Source organism: Pongo pygmaeus, chromosome 6 (genome assembly GCF_028885625.2).
Source record: "Pongo pygmaeus isolate AG05252 chromosome 6, NHGRI_mPonPyg2-v2.0_pri, whole genome shotgun sequence".
NCBI classification, from domain to species: domain Eukaryota; kingdom Metazoa; phylum Chordata; class Mammalia; order Primates; family Hominidae; genus Pongo; species Pongo pygmaeus.
In genome coordinates, this window is record NC_072379.2 from 2304958 (window position 1) to 2332093 (window position 27136).

Below are 27136 nucleotides of genomic sequence, written 5' to 3' on the forward strand. Positions count from 1 at the left end.
CATGATCACAACTCACTGTTGCCAGGACCTCCTGGGCTCAAGCAATCCTCCCACCTCAGCCTCCCAAGTAGCTGGAACTACAAATATAGTACAAGTGTGTACCACCACGCCCAGCTAATTTTTGTATTTTTGGTAGATATGGGTGGGGTCTCACTATGTTGCCCAGGCTGGTCTCGAACTCCTGGACTCAGGCGATCCTCCCACTTCAACCTCCCAAAGTGCTGGGATTACAGGCGAGAGCCACCGCACCCAGCCTAGGTCGTATACTTTAAACAGTACCTTTTTCCTTTTTTTTTTTTTTTTTTTCTTTTTTGAGAGGGAGTCTTGCTCTGTCTCCCAGGCTGGAATGCGGTGGCACTATCTCGGCTCACTTCAACCTCCAAGTCCCGGGTTCGAGCAATTCTCCTGTCTCAGCCTCCAGAGTAGCTGGGATTACAGGCACACGCCACCACGCCTGGCTAATTTTTGTATTTTTGGTAGAGACAAGGTTTCACCATGATGGCCAGGCTGGTCTTGAACTCCTGAACTCAGGTGATCCGCCTGCCTCGGCCTCCCAAAGTGCTGGGATTACAGACGAGAGCCACCGCACCCAGCCTAGGTCGTATACTTTAAACAGAAACTTTTCATAGCCTCAATTTCATTAACCTTAAGGTTTATTTTTAATACCTTATTTAATGTGATGTAACATTAAGATATTTTGAAATAAAGTCACTCCATCCCTACAACCTGTATACATCTATATTCATTTTTGCATATTACTTTCCATGTGCATAAAGCTATAATGTGCCATACGGACTATTTTATTATTTAAATTTTTTTTTTTTTTTTTGAGATGGAGTCTTGCTATTTTGCCCAGGCTGGAGTGATGTGGCACAATCTCAGCTCACTGCAAGCTCCACCTCCCGGGTTCACGCCATTCTCCTGACTCAGCCTCCTGAGTAGCTGGGACTACAGGCGCCCGCAACCACGCCCAGCTAATTTTTTGTATTTTTAGTAGAGATGGGGTTTCACTGTGTTAGCCAGGATGGTCTCAATCTCCTGACCTCGTGATCCACTCCCCTCAGCCTCCCAAAGTGCTGGGATTACAGGCATGAGCCACTGCACCCAGCCTAAATTTTTTATAGATTTTATATTTTTAAAAAATTAATTTTTTGGCCAGGCAAGGTGGCTCACGCCTGTGATCCCAGCACTTTGGGAGGCCGAGGTGGGCAGATCACAAGGTCAGGAGTTCAAGACCAGCCTGGCCAACATGGTGAAACTCCATCTCTACTAAACATACAAAAATTAGCCAGGCGTGGTGGTGGGCACCTGTAATCCCAGCTACTCGGGAGGCTGAGGCAGAGAATTGCTTGAACTCAGGAGGCAGAGGTTGCAGTGAGCCGAGATTGTGCCACTGTACTCCAGCCTGGGTGACAGAGTGAGACTCTGTCTCAAAAAAAATAATAATAATAATTTTTCATAGAGATAGGGTCTCGCCATGTTGCCCAGGCTAGTCTGAAACTCCTGGGCTCAAGCAATCCAGCCTGGGCAACAGAGCAAGACTCTGTTTCAAAAAAAAAAAGATTGATGAAAAAAATACTAAAAGTGATTATTGTCCAGGCGGGGTGCCTCACACCTGTAATTCCAGTACTTTCGGAGGTTGAAGCAGGTGGATCCATTGAGTGAGGAGTCCGAGACCAACCTGGCCAACATGGAGAAACCCATCTCTACTAAAAATACAAAAATTAGACGGGTGTGGTGGCGCATGCCTGTAATCCCAGCTACTAGGGAGGCTGAGGCAGGAGAATCACTTGAACCTGGGAGGCAGAGGTTGCAATGAGCCGAGATCACGCCATTGCACTCCAGCCTGGGCAACAAGAGCAAAACTCCATCTCAAAAATAATAATAATACAAAAATTAGCTACACATGCTGGCAGGCACCTGTAGTCCCAGCTACTTGGGAGACTGAGGCAGGAGAATCGCTTGAACCCAGAAGGTGGAGGTTGCACTGAGCTGAGATCACACCGCTGCACTCCAGCCTGGGCAACAGAGTGAGACTCCGTCTCAAAAAAAACCAAAAAAATAAAAAACAACAACAACAAAAAAACTCTATATAGAGGCTGGGCGCAGTGGCTCATGCCTGTAATCCCAACACTTTGGGATTGCAGTGAGCCAGGATAGCACCATTGCACTCCTGCCTGGGCGAGCAGGAAAAAAAAAAAGAAAGAAAGAACTATGCTTCATGGTGTTCTGGGAAAAACCCTTCAACTTGGCTACACTCTTCAGTGTGGCTGTGTGGCTCACTGTGCTTTTGAACACACTGGTGGTGTTGTCATGTGTTCTGGACCATCCACGGAGCCTACAATTCAATTTTCAGGTACTGGCCGGGCAGAGTGGCTCACGCCTGTAATCCCAGCACTGTGGGAGGCTGAGGTGGGCGGATTACCTGAGGTCAGGAGTTCGAGACCAGCCTGGCCACCATGGTGAAACCCCATCTCTACTAATAATACAAAAATTAGCCAGGCAGGGTGATGTGTGCCCGTAATCTCAGCTACTCGGGAGGCTGAGGAAGGAGAATCACTTGAACCTGAGAGACGGAGGTAGAGGTTGCTGTGAGCCAAGATTGCACCACTGCACTCCAGCCTAGGCGACAGAGCAAGACTGTCTTAAAAAAAAAAAGAAAGAAAAATTCAAATACTATCTTTGTAGAAAATCTTAGTGAATATTTTTATGGCATCCAGAGATAAATTTCTGTCATGGATATATTAAGTTTACAGTGAAAACACACACACACACACCATGTTACAGACACACATCATTCCCCTCCTCTCCCTTTCCCTACTCAAAGTGAGTGCTGTTCTAGAGCTGATGGGTACCGTTTCCAGGCAGGTGTTTCTCGACTGTCAGCTCAGTGAGTTTTCTACATGAGTGCCCCAGTGCCATCGCACCCAGAGAAGCAACAGCAGAATTAGCATCGATGCCTGCTCAGAACCTGTCAGTCACCACCCCAAGAGTAACCACTGACTTCTCAAGCTCAGGAGTTTTTGGGAGGTTTGCCTGTTTTGGGGGTTTTTGTTTTTGAGACAGGGTCTCACTCTATCGCCCAGGCTGGAGTGCAGTGGTGCAGTCACAGCTCACTGTAGCCTTGACCTCCCTGGCTCAAGCAATCCTCTCATCTCAGCCTCTTGAGTGTAGCTGGGACCACAGGCACATGCCACCACACCCAGCTAATTTTTGTATTTTTTGTAGAGATGACGTTTCCCCATGTTGCTCAGGCTGGTCTCCAACTCCCAATCTCAAGCAGTCCTCCTTCCTCAGCCTCCAAAAGTGCTGGGATTACAGGTGTGAGCCCCTGCGCCTGCCTGTTTTTATATTATGTAACCATGGTCGAAAGTCAGTTCCTTTGTTCCTGATGTCTTTCCCTCAGCATCAGGCTGTGAGACCTGTTGTGCACGTGGCTGTGGGGCGCTGGCTGCCCCTACGGTGGGCGCCGCTGCGTGACTATGTGTCCTCGTCGCCTCCTCCTCCCTCTGCTGCAGGGCATCTGGGAGGGTTCCAGCGCCTCCCTGTTCCACACGGTGCTGTTACGAACATTCCAGCACGTGGCTCTTGGTGGACATATGTGCGCCTTTCTGTTGGCTCCATAACATATCTAAAAGTGAAATTGCTGGATCACAGGATCTGCATATGTTCAGCTTGGTAAATATTTCAGTTTTCCAAAGTGACTGAGCCAATTCGCACTCCCACCAGCAAGAGCTCCAGCTGCCTCGCACGCGGGCCAACATTCAGCATTTTCCGTCTGTCTTCCCTCATTCCAGGAGGCCTGTGCCTCTTTTAACATAGTTGCCATCCATTAATTCACTGTTCCATCTAGATGCTTTTCCCTTTACGTTATAACCACCGTTCCATATTCCCAATCCTCAGGCAGGAAGCAAAAATTCTGTTTTTTTCTTTTTTTTAATGCTGTGAGGATACATTCACTAGATTGCCAAGGCAGTAATGCAGTTACTCTCTGAACATAATTTCAGAAGAAAAGTCTTGATGCTTTTCTGTTAGTAAAACGTAGTACTGTTCACTTGGGTATAAAAAAGCCATTTGGGCCAGGCACTGTGGCACGCACCTATAGTCCCAGCTATTCGGGAGGCTGAGCCAGAGGCTAGTGAGCCATGATCGAGCCACTACACTCCTGCCTGGGCAACACAGCAAGACTCCATTTCAAAAAATAAAAATAAGGCCAGCATGATGGCACACAACTGTAATGCCAACACTTTGGGAGGCTGAGGTGGGTGGATCACCTGAGGTCAGGAGTTCGGGACCAGCCTGGCCAACATGGTGAAACCCCATCTCTACTAGAAATGCAAAAATTAGCCGGGCATGGTGGTGCACACCTGTAATCCCAGCTACTCGGGAGGCTGAGGAAGGAAAATCGCTTGAACCCGGGAGGTGGAGGTTGCAGTGAGCCAAGATTGCACCACGGCACTCCAGCCTGGGCAACAAGAGCAAAACGCTGCCTCTAAATAAATGAAAAAATAAATAAATAAAGCCAGTGCAATGGCTCATACCTGTAATCCCAGCACTTTTGGAGGCCAAGATGGGCGGATCACTGGAGGCCAGGAGTTCAAGACCAGCCAGGACAACACAGTCAGACTCAGTCTCTACTAAAAATACAAATAAAATTAGCCAGGCCACGGTGGTGCATGCCTGTAATTCCAGCTACTCCAGAGGCTGAGGCACGAGAATCTCTTGAACCCAGGAGGTAGAAGCTGCAGTGAGCCGAGATCATACCACTGCACTCCAGCCTCAGTGACAGAATGAGACTCTGTCTCAAAAAATTAAAAAAAGAAAAGAAAAATAACAGTGCCCAGCACATAATAGATGCTAAATAAACATCTGCTGAATGAATGAAAATAATCTAATTCACATGAGCAAGAAAGCCATATAACTTCATTTGGGGCCAGGAGGGTGGCCAACGCAGGGCGACAGCCGCATGCCCTCCCAGCGCCTGTGAGGTCTCATGGTGATCAGGACCACGCCTCAGTCAGCCACAGCACCAAGCAAAAGCTGCTAACACAAAGAGAGCGTGGTCAACAGGCCCTGCCACACTGAGTCCCGAGAGTGACCTCCGCACGAGGCAGAGAATCTTCCCTCCTCCAACACAGCCTCTCTGCCAGTTCTCAGCTACATCCTTTTCCCCAAGGAGAACATGAGGAGGAACCCAAGTGAGGAAACACTGCCGCATCGTCCGGACAACCAACCTACAGTCAGAGAAGAAGGTTGCTGTTTTCCTGCAATGGTCTCAGTGTTTCTACCTTGAGGCAAAGTATAAACAGTCTTGTAGCTGGGCACTGGCTCATGCCTGTAATCCCAGAACTTTGGGAGGCTGAGGATGGAGAGGATCACTTGAGCCCAGGAGTTTGAGACCAACCTGGGCAACACGGCAAGACCCTATTTCTACCAAAAAAAAAAAAAAAAAAAAAAACAGTCAGGTGTGGTGGTGTGAATCTGTAGTTCCAGCTGCTTCCAAAGCTGAGGCAGGAGGGTTGTTTGAGCCCAGAAGTTCAAGGCTGCAGTAAGCTATGATCATGCTACTGCAGTCCAGCCTGGGGAGCAGAAGAGACCCTGTTTAAAAAAAAAGAAAGAAACTAGGCCGGATGTGGTGGCCTACACCTGTAATCCCAGCACTTTGGGAGGCCAAGGCGGGTGGATCACTTGAGCTCAGGAGTTTGGGACCAGCATGGCCAACATGGCGAAACTCTGTCTCTACTAAAAATACAAAAATTAGCTGGGTGTGGTGGCACATGCCTGTAATCTCAGCTACTCGGAAGGCTGAAGCACAAGAATCACTTGAACCCAGGAGGCAGAGGCTGCAGGGAGCCAAGATCATGGCACTGCACTCCAGCCTGGGTTATAGAGCGAGACTCCATCTCAAAAAGAAAAAAAAAAAAAAAAAGGAAACCAGTCTCGTAAGGCCCAACCCCCTGGTCCTGATTACTGAGAATTTCTGAAATGAGTTCTCTCCAGGCTCCAAGCTCAGTTCAAACCCCACTTCAACAATGAAGTAACTTCCCAGCCCAGTTAAGGGTCTATCAGTCCTTCCCTCCTTCACACTCCCACAACTGGCTTCACTCTCCTTTTTGAACCTTCCTCAACCTGTCTCATTCACGGGCTTCTCCCAAACTAAAACAAACACTCCCTTAGAGAGCTGTGGCTTCCCACTGCTGCCTATCATGGGAGGAGCATATCACAGGTGCACCCAGAAGACGTCTAATGACGGACAACTGGATACCCACCTTCAAAAGCATGAAGCCCGGGTGGGCACACTGGCTCATGCCTGTAATCCCAGCACTCTGGGAGGCCGAGGTGGATGGATCACCTGAGGTCAGGAGTTCAACACCAGCCTGACCAACATGGTGAAACCCTGTCTCTACTAAAAATACAAAATTAGCCAGGTGTGGTGGTGCATGCCTGTAATCCCAGCTACTCGGGAGGCTGAAGCAGGAGAATTGCTTGAACCCAGGAGGTGAGGGTTGCAGTGAGCCAAGGTAGTGCCATTGTACTCCAGCCTGGGTGACAAAGTGAGACTCCATCTCAAAAATTAAAAAAAGAGGCCAGGCCAGGCACAGTGGCTCACGCCTGTAATCCCAGCACTTTGGGAGGCCGAGGCGGGAGGATCACGAGGTCAGGAGTTGGAGACCTGCCTGGCCAACATGGTGAAACCCCATCTCTACTAAAAATACAAAAATTAGCTGGGTGTGGTGGTGCGTGCCAGTAATCCCAGCTACTCAGGAGGCTGAGGCAGAACTGCTTGAACTGGTACCCGGGAGGCGGAGGTTGCGGTGAGCCGAGATCACACCAGTGCACTCCAGCCTGGGCAACAAGAGTGAAACTCTGTCTCAAAAAAAAAAAAAAAAATAGAGGCCGAGCGCAGTGGCTCATGCCTGTAATCCCAGCACTTTGGGAGGCCGAGGTGGGTGGATCACGAGGTCAGGAGTTCAAGACCAGCCTGGCCAACACAGTGAAACCCTGTCTCTACTAGAAATACAAAAAATTAGCTGGGCATGGTGGTGGGCACCCGTAATCTCAGCTACTCGGGAGGCTGAGGCCAGAGAATCATTTGAACCTGGGAGGCAGAGGTTGCAGTGAGCCGAGATCACGCCATTGCACCCCAGCGCAGGCGACAAGTGCGAGACTCCGTCTCAAAATAAATAAATAAATAAGAAAAAAATAAAAAAAAAAGATGCTCAACCACAGTAAGATGTCACCACCCCCACCACAATGGCTATAATCACAAAGACAGGCAGTCACCAGTACTGGCAAGGACTTCGAGATTGGAGCCCTCATACAGTGCTGGTGTCTGGAAGTCTACCAGACACTTCATAGACCATCTCTTTGTTCCTAAAAACACTCTAAGTAGGTACATTTGTGATCTCATTTTACAGATGCAGAAATCGGAGGCCCAGCAGGTGATGACCTGCCCAAGGTCACAGAGCCAGCAAGGTGGCTGTGGGGACAGAACATGTACCAGGCTACTCAGTGACACCAGAGCCTGGGCTCCCTCCCTGGTGGCCTCATTCAACACCCAAAAACATGTAAGCAGGAGCAGGAGCTGGAGCCGCAGGTCTGTCTGTGACCATCAACAAGCAGTTCACCCCTCTGCACTCTGAGGTCCCTTCTCTAAAATGAGATCAAGGCCAGCAGCAGCTCACACCTGTAATCCCAGCACTTTGGGAGGCCGAAGAGGGAGGATCACTTGAGCCAGGAGTTGGAGACCAGCCCGGGGAACAGGGCAATACGCCATCTCTACAAAAAAATAAAAATAGTCAGGCATAGTGGTGCACACCTGTGGTCCCAGCTACTTGGGAAGCTGAGGTAGGAGGATCATTTGAGCCCCAGGAGTTCAAGGCTACAGTGAGCTATGATTGTGCTACTGCATTCCAGCCTGGGTAACAGAATAAGACCCTGTCTCCTAAAATATAAAAATAAATAAAATAAAATAATAAAGGACAAGACCATCCACCTCACTGTTTGGTTCCAAGAATTCAAAACAGAAAATGTAGGCTGGGCGCGGTGGCTCACGCCTATTATCCCAGCACTTTGGGAGGCCAAGGCGGGCAGATCACTTGAGGTCAGGAATTCGAGACCAGCCTGGCCAACACGGTGAAACACCATATCTAATAAAAATACAAAAATTAGCCGAGCGTGGTGGCACGCACCTGTAATCCCAGCTACTCGGGAGTCTGAGGCTCGAGAACTGCTTGAACCCAGGAGGCAGAGGCTGCAGTGAGCCGAGATCGTGCCATTGCACCCAGCCTGGGCAACAGAGGGATACTCCATCACAAAACAAAAAAAAAGAGGCCAGGCGCGGAGGCGCACACCTGTAATCTCAGCACTTTGGGAGGCCAAGGCAGGTGGATCACCTGAGAACAGGAGTGCAAGACTAGCCTGGCCAACATGGTGAAACCCTGTCTCTACTAAAAATACAAAAATTAGCCAGGCGTGGTGGCAGGTGCCTGTAATCCCAGCAAAAAAAAAAAAAAGAAAAGAAAGGAAATGTGTTTCTGTTGCTTTTGGGGCCTCGGGCATAAATTCTTTGCCTTGGCCTATATCTCCCAATGTTATCTTCTAGAGTTGTTATAGTTTCAGGTCTTAGATTTAAGTCTTTGATCCATCTTGAGTTGATTTTTGCATATGGTGAGAGAGAGCGACCCAGTTTCATTCTTTTGCATGTGGCTATCCAGTTTTCCCAGCACCACTTATTAACCAGGGCGTCCTTTCCCCAGTGATATGTTTTTGTATGTTTTGTCCAAGATCAGTCGCTTGTAAAAATGTAGCTTTATTTCTGGGTTCTCTATGCTGTTCCATGGGTCTGTGTGCACTTTTATAGTAGTATCATGCTATTTTGGTTACTACAGCCTTAGAGATTAACTTGAATCAGGTAATGCAATCCCTCCAAATTCATTCCTTTTGCTTAGGATTGCTTTGGCTTTTTGGGCTCATTGTTTCCATGTGAATTTTTGGATTTTTTTCTAATTCTGTGAAAAATGACGTTGGTATCTTGATAGGAATCGCATTGACTCTGTAGATTGCTTTGGGCAGTGTGGTCATTTTCACAATATTGATTCTACCAATCCCTGAGCACGGGATGTTTCTCCATTTGTTTGTGTCATCTATGATTTATTTCATCAGTGTTTTATTGTTCTCCTTGTAGAGATCTTTCACATCCTTGGGTAACTATATTCCTAGGGTGTTTGGTTGTTGTTATTGCAGCTATTGTAAATGGGAATGAATTCTTGATTTGATTCTCAGCTTGGTCGCTGCTGGCAGATAGCAGTGCTACTGATTTGTGTACATTGATTTTGTAACCTGAAACTTCACTGAATTCTTTTCTCAAATCTAGGAGTCTTCTAGAGGAGTCTTGAGGGTGTTCTAGGTATAATATCATATCATCAGCAAACAGAGATATTTTGACTTCCTCTCTTCCAATCCAGATGCACTTTATTTCTCTTGCCTGATTGCTATATAAATGGGGCCTATTTAATACCTTATTTAATGTGATGTAACATTAAGATATTTTGAAATAGCCAGGCGCGGTGGCTCACGCCTGTAATCCCAACACTTTGGGAGGCCGAGGCAGGTGGATCACCTGAGGTCAGGAGTTCGAGATCAGCCTAGCCAACATGGTGAAACCCCATCTCTACAAAAATACAAAAATTAGCCGGGCATGGTGGCGGACACCTGTAATCCCAGCTACTCAGGAGGCTGAGGCATGAGAATCGCTTGAACCTGGGAGGCAGCGGTTGCAGTGAGCCGAGATCACGCCATTGCACTCCAGCCCGGGTGACAAGAGTGAGACTCGTCTCAAAAAAGAAAAAAAAATACACAAATGGCCAACAAATATATGCAGAATGCTCAAAATCACTAATCCATCAGAGAGACATGCAAATTAAAACCACAATGAGATAGTATCTTACCCCGCCAGAATGGCTATTATTAAAAAGTCAAAGAACAATAGATGTTGTCATAGATGTTGTACAAAGGGAATGCTTATACGCTACCGATGGGAATGAAATTAGTACAACCTCTGCGGAAAACAGTATGGAGGTTTCTCAGAGAACTAAAGGCAGATCTACCATTCGATCCAGGAGTCCCACTACTGGGTAATACCCAAAAAGAAAAGAAATAATTACATCAAAAAGGGGCCGGGCATGGTGGCTCACACCTGTAATCCCAGCACTTTGGGAGGCCAAGGCGGGCAGATCACTTGAGGTCAGGAGTTCAAGACCAGCCTGGCCAACATGGTGAAACCCCATCTCTACTAAAAATACAAAATTAGCCAGGCATGGTGGCATGTGCCTATAATCCCAGCTATTTGGGAGGCTGAGGCAGGAGAATCGCTTGAAACCAGGAGGCACAGGTTGCAGTGAGCCGAGATTGTGCCACTGCACTGCAGCCTGGGCAACAAGAGCAAAACTCCACCTCAAAAAAAAAAAAAAATACCTGCACATGCCCGTTTATCGCAGCACAATTCACAGTTGCAAAGATATGGAATCAACCTAAGTACCCGTCAACCGATGAGTAGATGCAGAAAATGTGGTCCATATACACCATGGAATTCTACTCAGTCATAGAAAAGAATGAAATCATGTCTTTTGCAGCAACTTGGATGGAACTGGAGGCCATTATCCTAAGTGAAGTAACTCAGGATCAGAAACCCAAATACCACATGTTCTCACTTATAAGTGAGAGCTGAACTACGGGTACACAAAAGCAGGCAGAAGTGGGATAACGGACACTGGACTCTCAGACGGCGGGAGCGGGTGAAGGATGAAAAATCACCTACTGGGTACCATGGACATTATTTGGGTGACAGGTACAATAAAAACCCAGCCTTGACCAACGAACAATTCATCTACCTAACCAAAAACCAACCCTAAAGCTACTGAAATGAAAATTTTTTTTAAAAGAAACACTAAAAAAAAACAAAAATGTTAAAGCACCTAGCATGGTGCCCAGGGCCCAAGCTTTTCTTTATTCTTATTTTTAGAGAGGATCTCGCTCTGTCATGCAGGCTGGAGTACAGTAGTGCGATCACAGCTCACTGTAACCTCAAACTCCCAGGCTCTAGCGATCTTCCTGCCTCAGCCTCCCAAGTAGCTGGGGCTATAGGCGTGCACTATCATGTGCAGCTTTTTTTTTTTTTTTTTTTTTTTTTTTTTTTTTTTTTTTTGTAGAGGCAGAGTCTCACTATGGCGCCCAGGCTCTGAGCTTTTCTTTTTGTTTTGTTTTTGGTTTGGGTTGTTTTGTTTTGTTTTTTGAGACAGAGTCTCATTCTGTCCCCCAGGCTGGAGTGCAGTGGTGCAATCTTGGCTCTCTACAACCGCAGCCTCCCAGGTTCCAGCAGTTCTCCTGCCTCAGCCTCCCGGGTAGCTGCGATTACAGGCATGCACCAGCACGCCCAGATAATTTTTGTATTTTTAGTAGAGATGGGGTTTCACCATGTTGGCCAGGCTGGTCTTGAACTCCTAACCTCAGGTGATCCACCCGCCTCAGCCTCCCAAAGTGCTGGGATTACAGGCATGAGCCACCACACCCAGCCTGGGTTTTGTTTTTTTTTTTTTTGAGATGGAGTCTTGCTCTGTCCCCCAGGCTGGAGGGCAGTGGCACGATCTCAGCTCACTGCAACCTCCACCTCCCAGGTTCAAGAGATTCTCGTACCTCAGCCTCCCGAGCAGCTGGGATTACAGGCGCGTGCTACCACGCCTGGCTAATTTTTTGGATTTTTGGTAGAGACAGGGTTTCACCATGATGGCCAGGCTGGTCTCGAACTCCTGACCTCAAGTGATCCTCCCACCTCGGCCTCCTAAAGTGCTGGGATTACATGCGTGACCCACCATGCCTGGTCTGAGCTTTTCTTTTTTAATGGGCCTGTACTCCTGATACCAAATTCCCAGATCAAACCACAGACGGAGCAAGCTGCTGACCAGGGTCAGGGCTCCCCAGAGAGCTAGGTTCCTCGACAGGACAACGGCATCTTGTTCTCATCAGGAACCAGACCACGCCTGAGGTTCCGTGGATAATCACAAACAGACCACGGGCCATCCATCGCTGAGACCCAAGGAACTGCATATGAACCCCCCACACACACGCACATGCAGGCACACACCCACACACACCCACACACAAGCAGGACATGGGAGATGCAAGAGACCAGACCACAAAGGGGGAAAAAAAATCACTGGTTCCACGTCACAAAACTGAAATGTGGTGCTGGAAATACTCACCGCTCAGATGATTTCCTCTGACTCAAATCAGAGTCAAGGGACACGCGGAGCCAGCCAAGGACATCAGAGCCATCCGTCCCACCAATCCCCCGGAACTCCCTTCTGAAAGGGCCCATTCGACTTCAGCTCATTCCTCAAAACACCTCTCGGTGTTTCGGGAATGTTTATCCGAGGGGAGGCCCAGCGATTTGTTCCGGAGTTAAAAAGGAATACTATTTTAGCAAATTGGGGGAATCTTGGAATAACTTACCAAGTAGGAGTTTGGAGTTCCAAAAAGAGTCCTCGTCTCTGTTTAACTAAATGCCACCCATGCCTGGTTTCTTGCGTTTTCTTTTTTAACCCTCCTCCTGGCTGGTGGTTGGTTTGGTCTGAAAGTGACTCCGGTTTTTTCTAGGGTCTCCTGACATGAAAGTGAAAATATTCCAAAATATCCGACGGGGCTAAGTCTGTCTTGATCCTCATAGAGGCCAAATGGAGAAGAACCTTCATCGGTCACCAAATAAGGTCCCTCCAAGAAAATTCCAAGCAGTCAGCCGGCATAATGAGCCAAGTGAGATACAATTAAATCCATTTCAGCAAACCTTGATTGATCTATGGCAAGCACAGCAAGGAAGAAGGCGCACTTCCTTCTCCTGGCTGCCTTAAGGGTAGACAACCAGGAACGCAATTAATCAACCAGAAAATGTAACGCCTCAGAAGTCAGCAAGAACAAATTAGGAACTGTGAAAAATGTCACAGGAAGAGAAATATTTAGTCAGTTTTTCCCCCACGGCTAAATTTGCACTGAACATGAAGACCTAGTTTTCCATGCACAGAAGGCTGGACTCTCATCTGGTGTCTTACAGACCCCAAAACTCCAAGATCGGTTAACCAGGATGCTCAGATTATCTTAATGCGTTTAAGGGAACTCAGCCTGTGCCTCACAAAATTCAAGAAGTGATTTGTTTTTTCAGAGCTGACAATCCAAGGAGATTTTATGTTCAACTCAACTGGAAACAAACTGTCTACACCCAGTTGTCCACAATGAACTAAATATTTTCAGTAGACACGTTGCAAAGCTTTCTCTCTTTTTTTTTGGAGACAGAGTCTTGCTCTGCTGTCACCTAGGCTGGAATGCAGTGGCACGATCTTAGCTCACTGTAGCCTCAGTCTCCTGGGCTCAAGCGATCCTCCTGCCTCAGCCTCCCAAGTAACTGGAACTACAGACACGTACCACCATGCCTGGCTAATGTTTTCATTTTTTGTAGAGAAAAGGTCTCGCTATGTTGCCCAGGCTGGTCTTTTTTTTTTTTTTTTTTTAATTATTGAGACAGAGTTTCATTCTTGTCACCCAGGCTGGAGTGCAGTGGTGCAATCTTGGCTCATTGCAACCTCCACCTCCTGGGTTCAAATGATTCTCCTGCCTCAGCCTCCCAAGTAGCTGGGATTATAGGCGCATGCCACCACGCCCGGCTAATTTTTGTATTTTTAGTAGAGACGGGGTTTCACCATGTTGGCCAGGCTGCTCTCGAACTCCTGACTTCAAGTGATCTGTCTATCTTGGCCTCCCAAAGTGCTGGGATTACAGGCGTGAGCCACTGTGCCCAGCCCCTGTTGTGGAGCTTAAATCCAACCTCGAACGAGACAAGTAACCATTCTCCCACAAAATGACTTCAGCACTCACAACAGGCATTCTGAATTTACATGCTCTTTCATTACGTCCTGTTTCCTAACTTTAAAGTGCATTCCTGTTGTGAAAAGATAAAAAGGACCTAGCACAATTGTGTAGGGTGTTATTTATGAGAAAGGTCTGCGCAACTATCTCCCTCTAAGGAAAACCAGCTGAAGAGGGAAAGCTCCATGCCTACGAATGGCTGCTTAACGTGGCCAGACGCAAACCCCACAGAGAACCTCACAGGCCAGGCCACACTGCCCATGTCCCAGCGGCAGCCGCACACCTGGTGTGAATCCCAGCACCACCACCTATTGGCCCTGTGCTCATGGGCATATGAATACAAGGCAGGCCAGCCCCCAAATTCAGGCTTAGCCCAGAGGCTTCTAGGCTTTGTCTAGGAAGGAATTCAAGGCTGAGCCGATGGTGTTGGCAACTTTTATTGAAGCAGCAGCACGCACAGCAGCAACAGAGGTCTTGCCCCTTGCAGAGCAGAACCACCTCCTTACCAGGGCACCCAGAGCAGCAACTCAGAGGCAGTGTTGCACTCATATTTATACCTACTTTTAATTATATGCAAACTAAGGGGTGATTTATGCAGAAATTTCTAGAATGGGAATAGTAAATTCCGGGTTGTCCAGTCGTTGTCATGGATAAGGGCATCCACGTGTTGCCATGGTGATGATAAACTGACATAGCCCACTGGCGGACGTGTCTTATGGGAAGGTGCTTCTGCCCTGGACCTATTTCAGCTAGTCCTCAATTTGGACTGCTACCCAGGCCCTGCCTCCAGTGTCGAGTTCTGTCTCTTAACTCATTACCAAACCTCTGTGTGCCTCAGTTTCCTCATCTCTAAAGTGAGGCTAGGACTACCTACTTCTCAGCTTATTAGTTCACATACAGACCCCAAGGAGAATGCAGAGCACATTGTCCAGGCTCTCAAAGAGTTGGGGATCGGCCAGGCACGGTGGCTCACACCTGTAATCCCAGCACTTTGGGAGGCCGAGGCAGGCGGATCACGAGGTCAAGAGATCGAGACCATCCTGGCTAACATGGTGAAACCCCATCTCTATTTAAAAAATACAGAAAAATTAGCCAGGCGTGGTGGCAGGCGCCTGTAGTCCCAGCTACTCAGAAGGCTGAGGCAGGAGAATGGCATGAATCCGGGAGGCAGAGCTTGCAGTGAGCTGAGATTGTGCCACTGCACTCCAGCCTGGGCGACAGAGCGAGACTCTGCCTCAGAAAAAAAAAAAGAAAGAGTTGGGGATCAGTGGGACTCATTCTCCCACCCCTGCTCTGCAAAGAAGGACCGACTACATATAAATCCATCTCCCTGGCAAGGCACAGCGGCTCACGCCTGGAATCCCAGCACTTTGGGAGGCCAAGGCAGGCAGATCATGAGGTCAGGAGATCGAGACCATCCTGGCTAACACGGTGAAACCCCATCTCTACTAAAAATACCAAAAATTAGCCAGACTTGGTGGCGGGCGCCTGTAGTCCCAGCTACTCGGGAGGCTGAGGCAGGAGAATGGCGTGAACCCAGGAGGTGGAGCTTGCAGTGAGCAGAGATTGCACCGCTGTACTCCAGCCTGGGCGACAGAGCAAGACTCCGTCTCAAAAAAAAAAAAAAAAAATCCATCTCCCCAAGGACAGGGGCAGATGGGAATACAGTCCCCTCACTGAGTAGCCCACCTTGGAGGGAAGCACGCCCATTTGCACATAACACAGGGTCACTTTAAACTTCGCAGAAGCTTCCAGGAGTGTCCCTCCTTTCCTATCTAGCCAAGGAAGGAAGGCTAACCGTGCACGTGCCGTCCTGAGATAAGAAACCGCACACACAGAGACACTCCCCAGACTCTGAAGAGCTGAAAATGCAATTTCAAATCTCCTTTTGGTGCAAAACACCAGCACTAAGTGGCCAGTTCTTGAAAGACAGGTCCACCCCCAGCCTGGACTGGAATTTCTCAGGAGCTGGGAGGTAAAATTTCGGTTCTGAAGATAATGAACTGTGCCCAGTCATGAATATCATCTGACTCTCCTTGATAGCTTTGGCCAGAGAGATGCTTTTGGCTTTTGGCTGAGAGTGAGGTTCCCAGACAAGCCTTGCTGTTCCTGCAGACGCCGGAGGGTCTGGGTGCTCCTTCCTGCTTTGCTGCCGGGTGGGGGTCACCGAAACAGCCGGATTCAACAGAACACCAGGCTGAGCCAGCAGCACTCAGGCCTCAGAAACGGCTGGAGGCAGGGGAGCTCTTCTGCTGATCAACTGCAGTGCACTCTGTTAGGAGCGGACACTGAGGCAAGAAAACGGATTTCACCCTAAAGGCACCTCCCTCTGGGTAAATCCAATGGGACTTGGGGCATGAATACCAAGGCATGAATACCAAGGCAGTCAGTCCAGATAGTTCTACAAAATTATCTTAGGAACCTCAGGTTTTCCCCCAACATTTTGTATTTTTGTTTGTTTGTTTTTGAGATAAAGTCTTGCTCTGTTGCCCAGGCTTGAGTGCAGTGGTGCAATCTCGGCTCACTGCAACCTCTGCCTCCCTGGTTCAAGTGATTCTCCTGTCTCAGCCTCCCAAGTAGCTGAGATTACAGGCGCCCACCACCACGCCTGGCTAATTTTTGTATTTTTAGTAGAGACGGGGTTTTGCTATGTTGGCCAGGCTGGTCTCGAACTCCTGACCTCAGGTGATCCTCCTGCCTCGGCCTCCCTAAGCGCTGGGATTACAGGCATGAGCCACCGTGCCCAGCCTGTATTGTATTATTTTGTATGATTAAATACTTTACACATGCACAGAAAGGACTATAAAACTTCTATGAACACTTGAACACAATTATTTATCAAACACGTGTAACCACCATCCAGGCCAAGAATTAAAGACAGCCAGACTAGGCGCAGTGGCTCACACCAGTAATCTCAGCACTTTGGGAGGCCGAGGCAGGAGAACTGCTGGAGCCCAGGAGTTCAAGACCAGCCTCAGCAACATAGTGAGTCCCTGTCTCTAAAAAATAAAAAATAAACACAACGACACCCCGGAAACGCTCCTTCTGTTGCATCCCTGACAGATCTGGGTGCCTTCCTCCCACCAGAGGGAACTACCAGCCTAATTGGTACGGCATCTTCCTTGCTTTTCATTCAGTCTTATCCCCCATGTGAGCACCCTACACAACAGAATCTATTTCTGCATGCTCTTGAGCTTCACCTAAACTGTCACCCAGGCTGGAGTCCAGGGGCACAATCTCGGCTCACTACAATTTCTGCCTCCTGGGTTCAATGGATTCTCCTGCCTCAGCCTTCTGAGTAGCTGGGATTACAGGCACCTGCCACCACACCCAGCTAATTTTTGTAGTTCCTGGTAGAGGCCGGGTTTCACCATGGTGCCTAGGCTGGTCTCAAACTCCTGAGCTCAAGTGATCTGCCCGCCTTAAGCACCTAAAGTGCTGGGATTACAGGCGTGAGCCACCGCGCCCAGCCTGACAATTTCTTTTAATATAATTTTTTTTTGACATGGGGTCTCATTCTGTCACCCAGGCTGCAGTGCAGTGGTGCAATCATAGCTTACTGCAGCCTTGAACTCCTGGGCTCAAGTGGTCCTCCCACGTGAGGTGCCCAACTAGGTGGAAGTACCAGCACATGCCATCATGCCTAGTTAATTTTTTTAATTTTGGTAGAGACAAGGTCTTGCTATGTCATCCAGGCTGGTCTCAAACCCTTAGCCTCAAGCGATCCTCCCACCTTGGCCTCCCAAAGCACTGGGATTACAGGCATGAGCCACTGCGCCCAACCCGGGACAAGTCGTTTTTTTGTTTGTTTTTTGTTTTTGAGACAGTCTTGTTCTGTTGCCCAGGCTGCAGTGCAGTGGCGCGATCTCAGCTCACTGCAACCTCGAGCAATTCTCCTACCTCAGCCTCCTGAGTAGCTGGGATTACAGGCGCATGCCACCATGCCTGACTAATTTTTGTATTTTTTTTAGTAGAGACGGGGTTTCACCATGTTGGCCAGGCTGTAATCCACACACCTCGGCCTCCCAAAATGCTGGGATTACAGGCGTGAGCCACCGCACCCAGCCTCCGGGACAAGTTTTAATATGGATTCCATTTAACGAATCATTTTCTGGAAAACATGTGGCAAGAATATCTTTAACTGAAATTTTATTATATTAGCACTTTCGAAGCACAAATTTTATATTCCTTAATGCACTATTATACAGACACTAGGTAGAAAATTATGAAAACTAGCAGTGTAGAAAAATGTCAAGTGAAAGGAACTAACTAAAAAGACGCACATTCACTATGATGATAACTACATACAAAGCAATGCACAGGAAAAAAGGAAATATATTAAAATGCACCGGCTGTTAAAAGGGGTGGAACTACAGGTGATTTGTCTATAAAATTTTTGCACTTGTGGTTATATCACTTGTATAACAAAATTTTCTGAAAGCACCAATTCACACAACAATAGCATATTACTGGGTCTGATTACAACTCACTCATCAGGCTCCTGGTGGACACCCGCACAAATCAGGTTTTGGAAGATTCCTGGAAAATAACGTAACTGGGCTTCTTGAAAGATATTACCTAACCTGACTTTCTCCGGCTCCTACGGTACTTCCTGGGGTTAATCAAACTTTGTGTAATTTCACTTCACATTTCCATAACACACAAGCTTCAAAATGCTTATAGGGAGCTAAAAAGACCCCCATTAAACCCCTGCTACACACAACAGAAACAGCAAAGTGTCTCCTACGACCCAGTCAACAGAAAACAGCAGGAAGGGTAGACCAGATCCTCCCGGAGCTGAACACATGCCCCTCCTCAGTCCTCCCAAAAGGGACCCTACCTGATATTTTAATGCCAATATTTTCCCAAAAACGCTTCTCACAAAGCACTTCTGCCCCTTAAGTCCGGTTATGTGATTTTTTTTTTTGGTGATTCTATAGTAGAAATATGCAGAGCGTGGGGGCGCTCCAGTTTCTCAGAGGGTGACAATGGACCAGGTGCAGTGGCTGACGCCTATAATCCCAGCAGTTTGGGAAGCCAAGGCGGGGGGATCACTGAGGTTCCAAGTTCGAGACCAGCCTGGCCAACATGGTGAAACCCCATCTCTACTAAAAATATAAAAATTAGCCAGGTGTGATGGTGGACACGGGTAATCCCAGCTACTCGGGAGGCTGAGGCAGGAGACTCACTTGAACCCAGGAGGCGGAGGGTGCAATGTGCCGAGATCGCACCATTGCACTCCAGCCTGGGCAACAAGAACAAAAACTTGGTCTCCAAAAAAAAAAGGTGACAGTGACAATGCTGGAGACTGACAGCCAGGCTCTCCATGCACTCTCGGGCTCCGTGCCTCCTACCTGCAGCCTCCAAGCTTCTAATCACTGCATGGCTCCTCTCAGACACAGCAGGTCCTGTGAAACCACCCATGTCCAGCCAGCACCACCGTCACCCCCGGTCTCTTCCCACCACCCCAGCAAAAAGGATGGGCAAACATCTCTTTTTGTGATGCTTTTCTCAGGAAAGACAAAATAACACCAAAACAGAATTCCCCTACCCGGAACACATCACTTTCTTGCTAACCACAAATTCTGGCAAAATCTTTTCTACATAACAGTGATTCATTTAGTTCCTCTTTCTTCAAATTGACACGTTTTACCTTGCAAATTGTGTATGTGTGCATGTGTGTGTGTATGAGAGAGACACAGAGAGAGAGAGAGAGAGAGGATGAGCAAGTTTAAAGACCAGTAACAAAACATATTTGCAGTGTTGTCAAGTCTTATCACATAATAAATATAATATAAAAATTTATAAAAATGTAATTCTATTCAAATATTTGAGACTCTGCTACATAGCAGATAGTATTCTAGATACTGTGGTTAAAGAAAAATAGGTTTCTGTTTTCTGGTGAGAGCCAGAATGAAAAAAAGAAAAAAGTAACAAAACTATATAAACAAAATAAACTTGTAAAAAAAATAAAAATAAGTTTGCTCATCAGGAGTTTACTACCAAAATGTGTGTCATGGCCAGTCACGGTGGTTCACACCTCTAATCCCAGCACTTTGGGAGGCTGCAGCGGGCGGATCACCTGAAGTCAGGAGTTCGAGACCAGCCTGGTCAACATGGTAAAACCCCGACTCTACTAAAAATACAAAAATTAGCTGGGCGTGGTGGCACACGCCTGTAATCCCAACTACGGGGGAGGCTGAGGCAGGAGTCACTTAAACCCGGGAGATGGAGGTTGCAGTGAGGCTAGATGGCACCACTGCACTCCAGCCTGGGCAACAGAGTGAGACTCTGTCTCAAAAAAAAAAAAAAAAAAAAAAAAAAAAAATGGGTCATGGAAGGGAGCGAAATGGGGCAGAAGGTTTTGTCCCTAATGCAAACAATACTGTGAGGCATAATTTAATCACCATAAAGTGAACAAATCTTTTTTTTTTTTTTTTTTTTGAGCTGGAGTCTTGCTCTGTCAACCAGGCTGCAGTGGCGCCATCCCGGCTCACGACAACCTCTGCCTCCCAGGTTAACGCAATTCTCCCATCTCAGCCTCCCGAGTAGCTGGGATTACAGGCACTCGCCATCATGCCCAGCTAATTATTGGATTTTTGTACAGACGGGGTTTCACCATGTTGGCCAGGCTGGTCTTGAATTCCTGACCTCAGGTGATCCGCCCACCTCAGCCTCACCAAGTGCTGGGATTACAGGCGTGAACCACCAGGCCCAGACACAAATTTTTTTTTAAATAGGGATGGGGTCTCACTCTATTGCCCAGGCTGGCCTCAAACTCCTGGCCTGAAGTGATCCTCCTGCCTTAACCTCCCAAAGTGTTAGGATTACAGGCGTGAGCCACCACACCCTGCTCAAAATGTATAAACAGACCCAGTGGGGTGGCTCACGCCTGTAATCCCAGCACTTTGGGAGGCCAAAGCAAGTGGATCACATGAGGTCAGGAGTTTGAGATCATCCTTCCTGGCCAACATGGCGAAACTTTGTCTCTACTAAAAATACAAAAATTAGCCAGGTGTGGTGGCACATGCCTGTAATCCCAGCTACTGGGGAAGCTGAGGCACAAGAATCACTAGAACCAGCCAGGCGCGGTGGCTCACGCCTGTAATCCCAGCACTTTGGGAGGCCGAGGCGGGCAGATCACCTGAGGCTGGGAGTTCGAGACCAGCCTGACCAACATGGAGAAACCTCGTCTCTACTGAAAATGCAAAATTAGCCGGGTGTGGTGGCGCATGCCTGTAATCCCAGCTACTCAGGAGGCTGAGGCAAGAGAATTGGTTGAACCCGGGAGGAGGAGGTTGCAGTGAGCCAAGATCGCGCCATTGCACTCCAGCCTGGACAACAAGAGCGAGGCTCCGTCTCAAAAAAAAAAAAGTATAAACCTTAAGTGACAGCGCAATGAATTTTGACCAACGTATTCACACAGAGAACAGACCTGACATGAGCGAGCAGCTGCAGGTAAGGGCTGGTGGGAGCCCAGGGTGCATGGAAGTCGCCCAGGCAAGAAGGGAAGGCTGGGGGCAGGGATGAAGGAGCCCCGAGGGTCAGCAAAGGCCCTGGACCTGCCTCACTGACACTCAAGGAGTGTGAAGGAGCCCCGAGGGTCAGCAAAGGCCCTGGACCTGCCTCAGTGCCACTCAAGGAGTCATCGCCAGATCAACGCAGACAAACAGCGCGGAGCTTCCGAACCGAATGGAATGTATGGAATGCCATGGGATGAGCCGCAAGTGAAGCGTAACTCGCCCTCGTTCTAAAGAGTCAATGTAGGGCCACAGGACTGTATACGGCAGAGCCAGGATACGCCGTGGTCATCTGTACATATTTCTATCCATGTATTAATCAATCCCGAGAAATCAGGTTGGACGACCAAGCACACTTACCACACTCACTGCCGTTCCCACTCGATGTCACAATCATTGAGATTCATGACCTAAGAACAGGCCCTGAAAAAGCCCTTATCCTGCATAGTCAGAGAACAGAATGTTCCAGTCAATCAGATATTTTGACAGGAATAGTTTCAATATAAAATCCAGCCAGGCTCGGTGCCTCATGCCTGAAATCCCAGCACTTTGGGAGGCCCGGGTGAGAGGACTGCTTGAGGCCAGGAGTTCCATACCAGCCTGGGCAACACAGCCAGACTGTCCCTACAAAAAATTTTAAAAATTGGCCAGGCGTGGCTGGGCGCGGTGGCTCACACCTGTAATCTCAGCACTTTGGGAGGCCGAGGCGAGCGGATCACGAGGTCAGGAGATCAAGACCAACCTGGCTAACACGGTGAAACGCCATCTCTACTAAAAATACAAAAAATTAGTCGGGTGTGGTGGCGGGCACCTGTAGTCCCAGCTACTCAGGAGGCTGAGGCAGAAGAATGGCGTCAACCCAGGAGGTGGAGCTTGCAGTGAGCCGAGATCGCACCACTGCACTCCAGCCTGGGCAACAGACCGAGATTCCATCTCAAAAAAAAAAACAAAAAAAAACTGGCCAGGCTTAATGGTGCATGCCTGTAGATCCAGCTACCCAGGAGGCTGAAGCACAAGGAACACTTTAGCCCAAGAGTTTGAGGTTGCAGTGATCAGTGCCATGACACTCCAGCCTGAGCAACAGAGCAAGACCCTGTCTCAAAAAAAAAAAAAAAAAAGGAGATGAAGGAGATGAGGCCGGGCACGGCGGCTCACACCTGCAATCCCAGCACTTTGGGAGGCCAAGGTAGGCGGATCACCTGAGGCCAGGAGGTCGAGACCAGCCTGGCCAACATGGCGAAACCACGTCTCTACCAAAAATACAAGCTACCAAATATAAAAAATACCAAAAATACAAAAATTTGCCAGATGTGATAGCACATGCCTGTAATCCCAGCCACTTGGGAGGCTGAGGCAAGAGAATCACTTGAACCTGGGAGGCAGAGGCTGCAGTGAACCAAGATCATGCCACTGCACTCCAGCCTGGGCAAAAGAGCAAAACTTTGTCTCAAAAAATAAATAAATAAAAATAAAAGAAATAAAAAAAAAAGAAAGCTAGAAAATATACTACGCTAGGGAAACATTAGCACACTTATATAAGGAAGTATATATTTCCTGAGTACACATATGAATGAAATGTGAAAAGAGAACTAAAAGGGTCCATCCCAAACTGAGAACAATAGTCACTTCTCAGGTACAGACAGGAGATGACGGCAATTAGGGTGGGACTTTCACTTAATCTACGATGTTCTATTCTTTTTTAAAGAAAATACATTTGTCCATGTATGGCATAACTGAAAATCAAGTTTTGATAAAGGGGGTTGCCCTACAGAGCATTCACAGCTTAAGCTTCAAAGAATTCAAATAGAATGAGATTCTTAATGCGGAAAAGTACAACAAGCACATTTTTTTCTGGTAACACCGAAGACGCAGGAGATTTCACAGTTCCCACATGAATACCACCAGTGGGCTCTGGCTGTGTGGCCAAAACTCTAGAGAAGAGGAAATTCACTGTATACCCATAAGGCACAACCACTCCTTCAAACCAAACTTAGTGAACGTGTAAGTCACACACATAGTCTCCGGACAATATTCAAAGACTTAACTTTTTTCTTTGCTGTTTTTGTTTTTGCTTTCTTTTTTCAAAAATTTGAGATGGGATTTCGCTATGTTGCCCAGGCTGGTCTCTAGCGCCCGGGCTCGGGCAATCCTCCCTCCTCAGCCTCCCCAAGTGCTGTGATTTCAGACGTGAGCCACGGTGCTTGGTCTCAAGGCTGAGGTTTTCTGACTCCAGCCCACCCAATCAGGGTCCCCACCAACACACATTCCCTTGACATTGCCCACTTTGGGCAAATTACTTACCTCTGGATTTTAGTTTTCTCAATGTAAAAAGACCTGCTAGGCCGGACGCTGCGGCTCACGCCTGTAATCCCAGCACTTTGGGAGGCCGAGGCGGCTGGATCACGAGGTCAGGAGATTGAGACCATCCTGGCTAACACGGTGAAACCCCGTCTCTACTAAAAATACCAAAAATTAGCCGGGCGTGGTGGCAGGCGCCTGTAGTCCCAGCTACTCGGGAGGCTGAGGCAGGAGAATGGCGTGAACCCGGGAGGCAGAGCTTGCAGTGAGCGGAGATCGCGCCACCGCACTCCAGCCTGGGCGACAGAGCGAGACTCCGTCTCAAAAAAAAAAAAAAGACCTGCTATACCACTTCACCCACCTGCCAGGATGACGACCAAGTTTCAAACAGAAGGACAGGCTACGTCCCAAGAGTCTGTGAGCCCCACTTTCAGACTTGCCTGGTTACGGGAAAGGGCACTGTGAAGCACTACCTTGTCCCAGCAACCTCAACCTGTGGATCCCATCAGCACTCCTGATAAAATCACCACTGCCCCCAGAAAAAGCCAACTACCTACAGGAATTCCAAGCCACATCAAAGGGAGGGCGGTATCCCAGAGACACAGCTCCCTCAGGCGTACAGAGCTCAGACTATCTCTAAATCACACCATTATGGTAGCCTCTGGAGTCTACTTCTGTGAGGCCTGAAGGAAACACAGTCCCCTACACCTGCAGAGGACCCCTGAACCACCAACCCTCCAGCAACGCCAAATTGCTTTACAAGCTGAGGTAGCAGCAGCATTCCAATCCAATCACAGCCTACCTGTTCCCAAGTGACCCCTCGGAAAGGGTCCCGCCTGGGACCCACGCTGGCCTCCAACATGTGACTTCATGGAAACAATCAATGTTCTAACCAGCGAGAACTATCACGTGCCTCCCCTTACACTGATACAAGGGAAAGGAAAAAATAACTGAAGACCCATTCTGGAAGGACCTTGTTTCTAGGCAGAGTCTTCACATCGAGGATGCCCACCAAATGCAACAATCCCTCCCCTGCTCCCCGCTGCCATTTCTCGCCAACGAAGAAATTGTCTACCAACACTCCAGAGCTCACTTCACTCATCACCTCCTCAGCGACACCTTGCCAGACCTCCCCACAAGGAGATTCCCCAACCTTGTGTCCCCCCTCCCCACCAAGAAGAAACCATAACTCACACCAACACCCACCTACATCTCTTCTCTGGCAGCTAGGATGACAGGAAGGAACATCCGGAAATCAGGGGCACCCTCCTGTATTCCTTCTAATGTTTAGCCTCTTTTTTTTTTTTTTTGAGGCGGAGTCTCCCTCTGTCGCCCAGGCTGGAGTGCAATGGCACTATCTTGGCTCACTGCAAGCTCCACCTCCCGGGTTCACGCCATTCTCCTGCCTCAGCCTCCCGAGTAGCTGGGACTACAGGCACCCGCCACAGCGCCCGGCTAATTTTTTTTGTATTTTTAGTAGAGACAGGATTTCACCGTGTTAGCCAGGATGGTCTCGATCTCCTGACCTAGTGATCCGCCCGCCTCGGCCTCCCAAAGTGCTGGGATTACAGGTGTGAGCCACCGCGCCCGGCCATGTTTAGCCTCATTAACCAAAATCCCTTAAAGAGAAATACAAGAGGCCGGGCGCGGTGGCTCATGCCTGTAATCCCAGCACTCTGGGAAGCCGAGGTGGTTGGATCACCTGAGGTCAAGAGTTCGAGACCAGCCTGGCCAACATGGTGAAACCCCGTCTCTACTAAAAATACAAAAATTAGCCGAGCGTCGTGGTGGGTACCTGTAATCCCAGCTACTCGGGAGGCTGAGGCAGGAGAATCGCTTGAACCCGGGAGGCGGAGGTTGCAATGAGCCGAGATCGCACCATTGCACTCCAGCCTGAGTGACAGTGAGAATCGGTCTCAAAAAAAAAAGAAAAGAGAGAGAGAGAGAAATACAGGCCAGGCACAGTGGCTCATGCCTGTACTCCCAGCACTTTGGCAGGCCAAGGCAGGAGGACCGCTTGAGGCCAGAAGCTCCAGACCAGCCTGGACAACATAGCAAGATCCCATCTCTACAAAAATTAAAAAATTACCAGGCGTGACTGCACGCGCCCGTAGTCCCAGCACTTTGGGAGGCTAAGGCGGAGGATCACTTGAAGGAGAGAGAAATAACAGCTACACATCTATAGATTCGGTTCACAGATGAGAAAACAGAGGTCCTGAGAGGTGAAATTACTGGCCCAAGACCACACAACTGACAAGAGCTTGGGAGAGAGGACGTGGCTGGGAAAGGCGCCCAAGTCCGGGGAAGTGGCCCCCAGGGCCATCGCTCAGCGTGACCGGGCAGGGCACCAGGAACGGGGCGAGGAGGAAACTGTCCCTGAGGACGCCTCTGACAGCCCCGGGAAAGCGCCTCGGAACGCGGCCAGCTGTAACCTGGACAGGGCTCTCCCGACGCAGGAGGGCAGGGGACCCCGAGGGACGGAGGCGCGAGAGAGCACGGGGACCCCCAAAGGACAGGCGCGCGGGAGGGCAGGGGGACCTCCCAGGGACTCGGGCGTGGGGCCGAACGCGGGGCGCGGGGGCAGGAAACGAGTCGGGGACCGAGCGCGGCGGCTGAGCCCCGTCCGCCGGGGGTGGTCGGGCCGCGCGCCCAGGGCAGGTGGGGGCTACCGTAGCCCCACGCCCTACCTGCCGCCGGGGGATCCGCCTCCTCGTCAGCCTCCGCCTCAGCTGTCGCCCCGACTGCAGCCGCCGGCAGCGGGTCCATCGCGCGGCCAGTCATGTGAGCCCGCGCTCCCACGTGACTTCCTCCCGCGGCGCCGCGCCCGCGCCCCGCCAGGTCACGCCCCCTCCACGGCGCGCCACGCCCACAGTCCGCCCTTGCTGGGCCCGCCACGCTCCTCTCCCGGCCTCGCCACGCCTACAACCCGCCTAGCCACGCCCACATTCCCCTCCCCGTCCACGTGGACACGGAGCCGGCTGGCGGCGCACTTTACCTCCGCCTCAGGTTGGACCTCCGGGCTCGCAGGTGCACTGCCTCAGGCGCAAGCCGGCACCCACCGCACCCTCGTTCACCCCCATCTCTCCTCGCCCAGTCACGCCCTAGTTCGCTCATTCACCGGTTACACTGGGGTTTTCTGACTCGCACTTCCTCATTCATCCACTCACCCACTCATTCGCTCACCCACGCACTGCATCCTGCATTCATTCATTCACCCACTCACTCACTCACTCACTGCATCCTACATTCATTCATCTACTCACACACTCACTCACCGCATCCTGCATTCATCCAGCCACTCACTCACTCACTGCATCCTGCATTCATTCATTCACCCACTCACTCACTGCATCCTGCATTCATTCATTCACCCACTCACTCACTCACTGCATCCTGCATTCATT

General features: G+C 49.2%; 1 protein-coding gene across 3 annotated transcripts in view; it reads right to left on the minus strand.

The window, feature by feature from the left end:
* The window catches only part of SNX8 (sorting nexin 8), a 53285-nt gene extending 26705 nt beyond the window's left edge, over nucleotides 1-26580 (minus strand). The window contains exons 1-2 of one of the 3 annotated variants that reach the window (XM_063667218.1): nucleotides 26420-26499; nucleotides 23736-23890 (exon numbers count right to left, since the gene is read on the minus strand). Coding sequence is in view for 1 of the 3 variants with exons in the window: in XM_054494521.2 (XP_054350496.1) it covers nucleotides 26420-26513 (94 nt within the window). In the remaining 2 variants the exon portion in view is untranslated. Of the gene's footprint in view, nucleotides 1-12510; nucleotides 12836-23735; nucleotides 23891-26419 lie in introns of those variants that run through there. The other 2 variants (XM_054494521.2, XM_054494522.2) reach the window with 2 other exon arrangements.
* Nucleotides 26581-27136: the final 556 nt, after the last annotated feature.